The sequence below is a fragment of the Hesperophylax consimilis genome, chromosome 1, assembly GCF_061612785.1.
Source record: "Hesperophylax consimilis isolate HC1 chromosome 1, BYU_Hcon_1.0, whole genome shotgun sequence".
Taxonomy (NCBI): domain Eukaryota; kingdom Metazoa; phylum Arthropoda; class Insecta; order Trichoptera; family Limnephilidae; genus Hesperophylax; species Hesperophylax consimilis.
In genome coordinates this window covers 42,325,243-42,337,619 of record NC_142836.1, presented here as the reverse complement: position 1 = coordinate 42,337,619, position 12,377 = coordinate 42,325,243, and the positions used below count along the sequence as shown (strand labels likewise).

The following is a 12,377-nucleotide window of genomic DNA, read 5'->3' as shown; positions in this document are numbered from 1 at the left end:
AACAGTCTGCCGTTGATTGGAAGATTCAACCGATCTTGGATATGTAGAGTTTCAATACATATCCATCATTTGTTCCCTATTCGTCAATTTTGGTATGAGATTTACTGTGGTGGGCCAGAATGACAATAATTTAAACCAAATTATGAAACTCTGATGAGATGGCTTGAAATGGCAATGTTTTCCGGATACAAGCGGAAAAGGAAGAAAAATTATAGTTGCAAATCCAGGGAAGTCATCGAGTTGACGAAAAAAGTCAAAACCATGGTGAGCAAATTAGGTGAAATACGAGGGGCAAGGAGAAAAATGCGTACTCTAACACGTGTTCCGACATCGTAATTATATTCGAAATTTACTAAAAGTTTATCGGCAAACATGTTGATACATTCCTGAAAGGCCTCTAATCCCGTTTTTATAAATTAACAATACTAACTTCGAAGTTGTGCAAGAGATGGACGAATGGAGAAGACTTATTCGATCAACAAATTGCTAAACAACCAGTAGTAGGCTCTAAAAATAATTTTGATAAGTCGTCATTTACCAATATCCTCAAAAATACTTTACGGAAACTAATATTTAGAATTTTTTATTTCAAGGAAATGAAAAGGAAAACCAGTATATAATATTCGTATAATTCTTCACGAAACTGCTTCAAAGTAGCTCCTGTTTAGATGAAGATAATCAAATTACATACGTCCATTGATTTACGTCCAAGTAGTTATCAAACTGACCAGGTGGTTCATAATTACTAGTCTAAGCGATACGTGGTATAATATACATTAGACAATGCGCCGCCCATGCAATCAATCAAAAGGCTAAGTTGAAAAAATGTCAGAGAAAGACACTTATTGCGTTTAAGTTAACCTTTATTATTACGATACTCCATACCTCCATACAGAGAACTGAAAAGCCTTTGAAGAAGACACACATGGGAAGGAGTATAAAAGGCGATAATTCCAATCATGGGTCATCGTTATCGACCTGAAAGTGAAAGTGTTCGCATCTCCCAGGAGACATTCATTCCCTTTATTTACCAACTCAAAACAAACAAACAAACCTTAGCACAATGAAGTTCGCGGTGAGTTATAAACTTGCCATTTATTTATAGCTTTTCGCTTGTTTGTAACAATAAAATATATGTAAAAAATCTTTGTTTGAAAAGTGCTATAATATATAAAATATATATGTTGGTGTTTGAAGTAATCAATCCTTGGAAAGGAGTGGAATTAATTGTGTTTGTACGAACAGTTTTTGAGATCTCGCCGTAATCGTTTTTTGAACATTGAGTTTTTTTTAATTAGCTGGCTTAGCGTAATATTGATTAGTATAATAAAACAAATACCCATGTTGACGATTTAAGTAATCCGAAAATTTTAATGGAATTATAAGACACGTATCATGAAAAATATATCATTTTTAAAACATAAATAATTGTATTTATATATATGAAGTGACAATGTAAATGTAAATTATAACTAGAAATCATGTTTTATGTTTGTGTTCAAAATTACTTGAGTTTAAAGTCAACAATTTCAATTAATTTCAAATATTAATTTAATTCAAACAATAATTATGAACGTGAACGAAGTGCATTATATCTGCCCTTAAATTATAATGCAGCAATAAAACAAAGTTACAATTTTTTTTATATTTCTTCTTGTTGTTAAATGGTGATCCATTGATGAATGATCGATACTTTACAATGGATAAGGCAATATCAAAAAAGTTGTTGTGTCACATATCGTTATTCATTATTTTTTATACACCCTATAAACTTGAATAGTTAGTATGTAACTATATAACTGATTTTATCCATGGGGAGGTCAATTAAACTTGAAAATATAAGCATTTATGAATCATTAAACTATAGTTTTTTTGCAATAAGCGTCTTCACTATGTCATTATATCATTATAAACAAAATGTTTTATTTTTAAGAAAAATTAAAACGTTAAAATAAAATGCTATTATATTATGAGACTATGAAAAAATGCTAAAGATAAATTCTTAGAAAAAAAAACAAAGTGGTCGGTTCGTAAGCCTACAGTCGGCACTTCAAAGGAATTTATACTAAATATGGTGCTAAATAACTTATAACTACGAGTATTAGTTCCTAACAAATTCGTTGCGACTTCTATTACTGTGACTTATATTTATTTCTAGATATTACGAACTTCTGAAGAGATAACCATTTATAAGGAAAACAAATTTTTCGTTGATTTACAAAGAGATAACTTGGAGTACAATTCTGTAAATCCCATTTTTATTCGAGCTTTTGTTTTCAAAGTGATATATTTGTTGATTCAATGCATAATTAATTCACGACAATTATTGTTGCCAGTGGGTTATAAATCATGAAGATTCTCGTCGTTTTTTACCACCTAACCCTTTCTTATCGGAAAAAATTACATGATTTTTATTGATTTATTGACTGAATTCGTTTGAACAATATCTCGACTCGCGAACAACGAGTTATTAAACTAAAGTTAACTTGTTACAATTTCTAATAAATTAATTTATATAACATGCTTTACCCGTTTGATTAAAATCGGTGCTGCATAATAATTTTATTTAATCGTTAACAAACTTAAATAATTCTTTTTAATCTGAAATGACTCCGAAATGACTATATAGTAACAGAGGAATATTAAATGTAATTATTTTCTGTTATAAATAATATTTTAAATACTGGACCGATCCGCTAAATCTATATAATCAAGGGTCTTAAGCACTCGGAAATTTTTAAGCGTTTGCTTTGGTGTCCGCCCAACTTCTTCCCCTCTTCCAAAAAATCATACCTATATGGAGACATTATTAAAATTGCTGATGGCATAAGAGAGCCATTTAATGCACCTATGTTTGACCGTTTATTTCATATTTTTTGGATTCGCGGATGTTTGCAAATTGGACAAAATGTGTCATTCTGTAATCTTAATTTCGCATGACTAAAATCGATGAGAAAAGGTTAACCAAATAAACATAAAAATAATTCTTACACGTAAAATGGCTTTTACATGATAATAATAATAAATCTCGCAATTCTCAGTTTACTATTTTTACGTCCTCTTTCAATGTTATTAACAATATTAAACACACAGTATTTATTGTAACTGTGATAAGATTAAAGTTGAGATAAAACAAAGCAATAAAAATAATTTATTCGTGATTCCGAAAATCAGTCATAAATCATTTAGACACCAGAACATTTTTGCTCCATGATAATTTTTTGAACTGAGTTTTGTAGGCAGAATGTCACACGATATAAGTTATGTCAAATAACGCCGCATTTTATTGGTACAAGATATTATTAATTTCCGATAAACCATTTTTAGTGCCTCTGAACGTATGAAATATTTATTTATTGCGCTAATAAATGTCTGAAATTACCAAGTTTAATAGATAAAATAAACAAAATAAAAAACTTAATATTTTACAAGCCTGAACTATTGTGTTCATTATCTGCGTATTCGATGGTATACGATATGACAAGCCACATAAATTGCCAAAAACATCAGTAATTTTGTAATTAAAGACAACAATCAATAGATCTTATCAATTTATTCAACAAGTTGATTTGTTTCGTGGACATGATTTTTTAGTCAATGTTGTCTTCTTATCAAGTATGGCTTTTAAAGAAACAAATATAATTATAAAAATTATTACGTTCACCTGGTTGTATTGTTAATTCAAAATCCAATAACTGCGAATACAAACAGTTTTTATTTTATTTTTATCCCAACATAACTGCCTTTTTTCCAACGATTATAAGTACTAATTTTAACCCGTTTAAAAACTTACTACTTAAGTACTAAACTTACTACTAATTAAGTAATTTATAACAATTTACTTTAAAAAATACTAAAAAAATGCATTAACTAAACATCAATGTTTAATTAATCCCTATCTAATTGTTCTAGTAATCTCCTACCTTTATTTGCTTTGTTACTGTCTCTCCTTTTTACCGACTAGCTTTATTGTTCTTCCATCGACATTAATATGTATCTATCTTATTTTTAATATCTTTATAAAAGCCATGTAATTTTAGAGCTGTTGTCAAACTCTGTAGTAGTTTAACAGGTTTTAAATAATAAGAAATTAATTTAAAAAATACATATATTGATTATTCCAGATCGTAGCTCTTTGCCTCGTGGCCGTGGCCCTGGCCGCCCCAGTGGACAACTCCCAAGTTCAAGTCCTATCCTACGAGAATGATAACATCGGATTGGGAGACTACAAATTCGCGTAAGTTATTCTTAATAACATGAATATTCGAGCACCAAACAACAATTTACCGAACTTCTCAATGCAGCCTATCTTCGGGATTCCAGGGTAAGAAGCTTTCTGGCCGCCAATGACAAACAATGAAATCTGATGCACGTCGAAAATCAAAACTAGCACAGAAAAACATTTGAAATAGTTATAAATGCATTTATTATTTGTTGATGGAGAGTTCGGTGTCGTGCTTGCTTCTTATTTCCTGAGCTAACGTTTTGGATTTGTTTTAATTGTATTAAAACTTTGGGATGATAGTTAGTTTCGAATGGATCCGATTAAATTCATTGTAATAAAGCTATATAATCTTCAAATGTTTTACATTCTATGTGGGTTACAGTTGGAATATTTTTATGTGGTTAAGAAATAAAAGGGGTCCGATAATGCTTCCTTGTGGTACGCCATTGATTATTACATGGGATTCAGATTGCGCTATCCTAATTATTTAATGCAATTGAAATGTTTATATTATGATAAAATAGTCTTCTTATTTACATTCCCGATGTACAGATGGAAGTCAGATATTTAAGGTGTTAAGTTCAAGGAGATTTTTAATTCTAGATATGAATTGTCCGATGGAACTAAACGCGAGGAGAAGGGTGAGCTGAAGAATGTTGGAACAGAGAACGAAGCCATGTACGTCACTGGCTCCTATACCTGGGTGGACCCCGAGGGACAACTGTGGACTGTCACGTTCATCGCTGACGAGAACGGTTTCCAGCCCACTGTAACCCAAGGGGGTATCAGCGGACCCCTTGTTGCATCCCTCTTAGGATAAAACATCAAAACAATAAGAATAACCTCCCAACGAATACATATCATACCAATAATCACCATTATCAACCACGTATCCGTTTTACAGGTCCTCCAAGTCTAAAGGTGTTTGTCTTTTTGCAAGCGAAGTAAAAAGTCATCATTCACCTTGTGACTTAAGATGTAACCTTCGTATTTGATAATTGTTTAATAGGTATCTTGCGTTCATTTTGATTTGTCAAAATTAGTGTAAATTTAATTTTTAACGGCTCAAACGCATTGTGTAATGATACGACTATAAGTATTTTCTTCCTTTTATGATCATTGACATCCTTTTCATGCCTCATATTTACAATCAGTATTATTGAAATATTATGTATTATGCTCACCAGTATTATATGTGTAAATATAATGTGCCTGTATATAAATAAAATTATATTAAAAATGTGTTGCACATGCACCTTCTGCACTTTGTATATATTTTCGTATTAAATAAAAAACGTACTGAAAATAACATTACTTTTTGTTTTATTCCTGATTAGTAAATTCAACAATTAAATTAAGACAGCTCGGATAAAGAACGCAGTGTGGCCCACATTATGAAACAACGTTTCAAAATGAAGTTATTGTATCAAATATTAAAAATAAAACAATAAAGTTAAAATCATGGAAAGAAAAACCAAGTGACCGGAGTAATTGTGTTATGGGCATAAATCTATCAACTTCTCTGATAACATTAGCTTTCGTACTGTATATCCAGAGGTAAGGTGCACTTACTTCGGAAGGTGATAAAAGTACAAAAAATGCAAAAATCAATTCTAAAATTTTAAGATAGTTTTCAGGATTGAGTCGTTAATATTATCTACAGTGATTAAATATTACAATTTCAATTTTACTCAATTAGTTACTGAAGATAACTCATCAAAATTTCAATTCAACACACCTTTAAAAAGTGATATAAAGTCATGAAAAGTGATGAAATAAAAACTAGGTTAAATAGGTTAAGTATGTTAGGTTTATATTTTAGATTTTTTCATCGCTTTTAATGGGTTCATATCACTTTTTAAAAATGTGCTGAACTATCACTGTGTTGAGTTATCATGGAACCGTTTCATGAATAGGTACATCAATAAAAATAATATCGCCTATTTTACCACTCTGACCCAAATGTGTCGACTATATAATAAGATAGGGTGTGGTGAAGTAGACATTTTCGAAGATAATTTATATGAATTCGGAAAAAAATGTTCTGCTACTGTTAAAAATATGTTGCGCTGAATATATTATGTATTACTTTCTTCTCTGTTTGTGTCTCATTTTTCTCTTATTTTTTGTACTATTTGTCTTTCATTTAATATTATAATTTTTATTTTCATTTGCTTTATCTTTTAATCTTTATTTAGATGTATGAAAATTAATATAACCTATGTCTGAGTAGATTTTTGTAATTGTTATACCTATTTGTGTATTAATTGAGTTTTTTTAACTGGATTGTTCTCACATAAGTGAGATTGTCTGTAAAAACCCAGTTTAAATAATTATTTTAGATGAAAATAACATGTCTCACTAGGCGGACCTGTATTGAGGCAAAATTTTGTATAAAATGAATTATTCACTGTCCATAGATTATTTTTTTACATTTTAAATTTATTTGAAAAAGTATATAATACGAACTGAAAAACGGTAAACATAAATGAAGAAATTTGTAGGGATCTAGCTATAAACTATCAACATCTACAACATATAATGATTTCATTTACTACTAGGTACAACATTACTCAAAATCCAAGATACAACAATTTTATACGAAATTTGCTAGACTTGATTACTGCACGACCTTTTTTGAATATCCATTGTTTTGTGGCGATTTTAAATTGTTTCAATTTTTTATTTGTCTTTTTTGTCAATAAGAGTAACAAATAACACAAAACACATTGGTTAACTTAGAAAACCCTGAAGATCATTTAAAAATTCGAAGGTTTATTTATTGTGCTTAAAACAGAGTATAATACAAAGGTAACTCTTTTTGAAAGAAAATAGAAGTACCTACACATCTTTGTGATTAAGTTAACATCTTTTATATCCACAATCAACTATCCCTTCACTAAAGCAGAAAGATCCATCTCTCTGGGCCTTGACGTCACTTGTAGATAATACTCAAACATAACGTGTAATATACAATCCCCTTCCAAATAAAATTAAAAATACCGGGAGATAATTCAGTTTTAAAACAACGCATGGTTAAGTATATATGAACATGAGGAAATTATAAAAAATATGAAGACGGGAAAGGTTAAAAAATACCATAAAGATAATTTTTTAAAACAACATCAAAATAAGGCTAAACATATTAAAAAGACAAGGAAATTTAAAAAAAGACAGCATAAACGTAACAACACCAACACAATAACCTGCTTTCAGTCCGCTCACTGTCCTCGTCACTTGAGATTCCTATTCATAAATCTCAAGTGACGAGGACAGTGAATATAAAAAACTTGTATTGGTTATTTAATAATAATAGTTGAATGATTTAAATAGCGTCGTTTTTGTTAAAAATCACCTCAAGTGCGCTTTACAAATGTATAATATATTTCTACAACGCTCTATTTTATTACTATCTGTAGACAGTGCAGACCAGGGGGTCTAGCACAGTGAAATCGATAACTTTACAATATCGGGTCGATAGACGTAATTACCGATGATTTTATACCGATACATAAAGCAATACGATATTGACAAAACCCGTCTTCTATGGTTAGTTTGCGATGTTCGCGAGTACGGTCCAAGTATGATTCCGACAGTCGGTAGACAAAAGCTGCTGATTTTAGCGATGCTTCAAAGGTGTCGGATAAGTTACCAATATGTACGACTTATTAGATAATGTCGATAGTTATGCAAAATAACTGTCTAAATAATGAATAGATGTGAATTATTTACGCCCTTAATTGAAATAAATCGTATGCGCGATCCATGGACGATTGAAACGCGTTCAATTGATTCTGCTCCAACTTGGAGAAACAAACTCATAACTAAAGACCTCATTAACTAATTAACTCCCTTTTTACTGTCTTTGTTTACTTTTACGTAACCGTCTGACCCCTCTGACGTTAATTCATTTGCCAGCTACCAGTATAGGAGCGTTTATCAATTTGCAATACGATATCAGTTGGCTTACCGATATTTTGACCATGCTAGCTAAATCACTACAAATCCGTTAGTAGTTACGCTTATCGATCTGATATTGTAAAGTTATTAATATATACTGGCAACACTACAGTAATTTGATATTCCGAATCATCAAACGTCATATTTAATGATTCGGAATGTTTACGTAAAAATATTAATAAACTGAGAATGTTGAATTGAAATACTAACCTAAAAGGGGAAATAATTAGTTAATGAGTTCTTTATTCTCAACGGAGTTAATTAGTGAATGAGATCTTTGACCATATTACAAGATATACGAAACAACAGTCTGAATTTCGTCAATCCGCATTCGAACGGATTTAATTGATCGCATATATGACGTATTTAATCCTACGAACTTCGTTAATTTCATAAACCAGTAATTTTGCATAGAGAACGACTTAATTAATAAAGTTGCGTACATCAACAGTCACCCGAATTTAACTGACAGCCGGATTTTTTTGTCGAAATATCTTATCAAGTATTATAGATCCCGAATTTAGACAAATTATATAACAATTTATGGCATAGATTGCATCCACCAGTTTGTCGGTCACTAATACAAAACTATATTTAAGTACAAGGCATTTGACCAATAAACGTGACGTTGCGTTAAAATGTACATTTATTTTTATTATGTAAATGCAGTCAATATTTAAGACCACAGTTACCTGGCAGGTCACCAGAGATTACGAATGTTTATTCTTTATTTGAGAAATTTAGATACAATTCACACGCAGAGGACATAAACAATAATATATATATACTTCTTCAATGATTGTAAAATCACTTTGTGGTGTTATTTTAATTTAAAAAAATATTTTAATAATAATACACGTTTACTTAATAATGTGACACTTGAAAAAAAACAGGGGTAAGCTTCGGTTTATGGGTGAAATTCCTAACCCAAACCTAGCGTAGCTGCTAAACTACTTGAAAACTGGGATGTTTTCTTGCCTTGACGCGAGTAGGCGCTACGAAGGGGGCACTTTCTTTTCTTTAGTTTTTAAATTTAGTTTTAGGGATAAATATTTTTGAGAGTTGATAACACTGTATGTAATATCTTTGGTTATTTTTCTATGGATTTATTGTCAAAAAAACGTATCGACAATGGCGTTGTATATTGTTTGCATTTAAAATTTTTAAGTCGTGTATTTCAGTTTATATTGCTTGCCCCAACCTAATTCTTTCGGATTAGGATTCCCCGGCCCAAAGTTAGTATAAAGATAACTAGTTTTATTGTCAGAAAGCGTTCAAAATGGCCAGTTAAATTCTTTGTGCGTCGAAATTTTAAAGTCGTGTAATTCAGTTAATATTGCTTGCCGCCACCTAATTCCAGATTCGGATTCCCCGGCCCAAAGTTAGTATAAAAATAACTAGTTTTAATTTTTAGGAATTTCACCCATAAACCGAATTTTTTCCAAAAACAGTCAATAATATATTTTACAAAATGACATGTGCAGTTTACTGATCAAATCATCTGCGATTGAATCCATTTGATGTTGCCGGTGGGAATGTATCTCTATGACCATTATTTTATGTTTACAGTATGTAGCTGTTGCACAGTTCTCATAATTATTCAAATGATGTTATTAAATAACACACGAATGAATGGCCTTGCCTCAGGCCAGTCTTCTCATCAAATATCCGAGTTAATTCACCACTTACCTCCCTTACCACCGCAAACAGATATGTCTGGGATACCATCTTCTGTGTAATATACCTACACTGTGATTAATATTGAAATGCATGTTATTATGCTCTATTCATAGATGTAGGTAGGTAGGTAGGGGAGACCGGGGACAATTGTACCACGTAATAAAAATACGTTTATGATGCGTCATCAGGCGCCAGCCGCCAGCCGCCTGTAGCCCGCGGGACACAGTGGAACCAAAACCTCCTAGAAAACATGTGATTTAATTAAAAATAACCGGTCAGCTATAGTTGTATTAAGTTTCTGTGAGTTCAGCTCACAAGGCTTATAAGTCCGTAACTCTTTAAATGTTCAATTATTTGTTCGTTGTACTTTTTGTCTCTCTCATTTCTATGAAAAAGTTTCTATTCGGAACCTTCGGTGTCGTAAAAGCTAAATTTTAATCATTCTGTGGTTATTTTCTATATTTTAATGTAAAGCTTGGAATTTTTTCTCCCTAGCGCAGTTTAGATATTTTTTAACTATAATGGTAATGGAGACACAACGAAACCATATAAACTGTTCCGAAAAGCGAAAAAATTGATTCTACGGATAATAAAGAAACGTTTGTTCAAAAATCTGGACAAATTAGCCTGAGGGGATAATATTTGTTTTTAACTTTATTAACGCCTTTTTTAGGAGCATTTTCATATGAATAGTTAAAATGATGTATGAATACAGTACATATTTACTATACATAACTAAAATGTCTCAGTAAAAATCTTTTGTATTTGTTAAGTGATAAATTTAAAATGGCCACTTACTGCCTCCATAAGTATTCTGGACAATGAGGAAAACATGTGTTAGTTGGTACCAGAATTTTTGCACTGAAATAAATTCCGACTTTTAGCATTACGTTGTGGAATCCGAAAATTCATCAATGCAAGCAATTCTGGACTATCAAATGCACCATTTAATTTTTTTAATATATAAAAACAGTCAGTGAAAATCCTTCTGTCAGACAATTTAAGCATATTCATTTGATTTAAAGAGTGTTGTAATTCAACAGACTTGATGTAATACCCATTTTTATTTTTTTATTCTTTCAATAGCTTGTACATGAATATTGTAATGTGGGTTCCAGGCGGGAAAATCGTATTCAAGTTGGCTTCTAACAAAAGCAAAATATAACAGTATAATACACTTAGGGGGTATTTCACTATATCGGGCTAAATATCTGACTAGCTAGCCGTTGGCTGGCTTTAAAGATCAGAATAACTTCGTTATTCAACGGCGACCGTTTCACCATTGTTGCCGAGCTTCCGGATAAATAACACTCGAAATAGTCTGGCAACATCGCAAAATGTTTGCAGTTAACCAATCTACTACAACGGCTGTCATGTTTTGCCGCAATGTCTATGGAATGCTAACGTCAACCCCAATTGACAAGTTTCCCGCCACACCGCAATGTGTGCATTTTTTTGGTTATGTTATGTTGATTATCAGGTCATTTTAGATAGATTCGTGTCGAATTAATACATTGTTTCTTATTTTGAACACAATCAAATAATTCAGGATGGATCATATAAGCATTCAAATTAATTCGAGCTCTTAAAACTCGCGGCCTTCGCATCGCCGCCCTTTCACCTGCTTCTGTAAATCAAAAACCTCGGTATCCATAATAATTCGCAACAAAATTCGACTCACTTCTCCGCTGTCAAACTCGGAATGTTTTGACGCCATCTTTGATTCGAGGAATAGCACCTAACGTGAGGTTCGAGCACTGATTAGTCAAATCGAACTTTAACCCGAGCATTAGCGTTATTCAAATATAGTGAAAACGAAAAAATGACTAATCCGCGGATTAGTGCTTAGTCAGAACATAATCAGAGATAGTGAAATACCCCCTAAATATTGTTAAATTTCTAGTTAACCTAGTTTTAAATCCCAACATTTGTAGAGATTGAGATTGTTAGAGATTTCTGTTATGTGGTAAACAAAAGAACGATTTTTATTGATAAATGATGCCAAAGTCTTTAATATTATTATTTACTCGTATTATTTATTATCTACTTCCGATTTTATTGTCCGGGTTAAATCTTCCCTATAGGAAAAACTGAACCCTTCCACACACTTTTCCACAAATGATCATCTAGTCAATCAACATTATGCAAGTGCATTATATAAGCAAAATAAATACAAAACAATACAAGAACAACACGTCAACTCACCAGAGATCAAATGGGAAAATAATTCACCGACTCCAGATATTTTCATATCAGAGGGTTCGGCTCGGTAAAACTTCTAACAGGGCCTATAATTCCTACTGATCCCTCAACTTATGTATCAAGAGTATTGTTATCATTATTATTATTAAAGATCCCTGGATTTTGTATACGAAAAAATCTGACTAAATGACATTTTGAGATATTTAAGTAAAGTCTGTTTCCATTGCACAAAATTAAAAATTTGTTTATATTATCTTGAAGAATATTACAACGATAAATATTTTGGATAGTTCTAAAAATGTTGAGGTCA

General features: G+C 31.5%; 1 protein-coding gene across 1 annotated transcript; it reads left to right on the top strand.

The window, feature by feature from the left end:
• The first annotated feature begins 977 nt into the window (after positions 1 to 977).
• Positions 978 to 5,202, top strand: LOC149426946 (endocuticle structural glycoprotein ABD-5-like). Its single transcript, XM_089639182.1, has 3 exons — positions 978 to 1,075; positions 4,125 to 4,237; positions 4,829 to 5,202. Exons 1-3 carry the CDS (start codon positions 1,064 to 1,066, stop codon positions 5,043 to 5,045), a joined length of 342 nt encoding a protein of 113 aa, XP_089495308.1. The 5' UTR covers positions 978 to 1,063; the 3' UTR covers positions 5,046 to 5,202.
• The last annotated feature ends 7,175 nt before the right edge of the window (positions 5,203 to 12,377 follow it).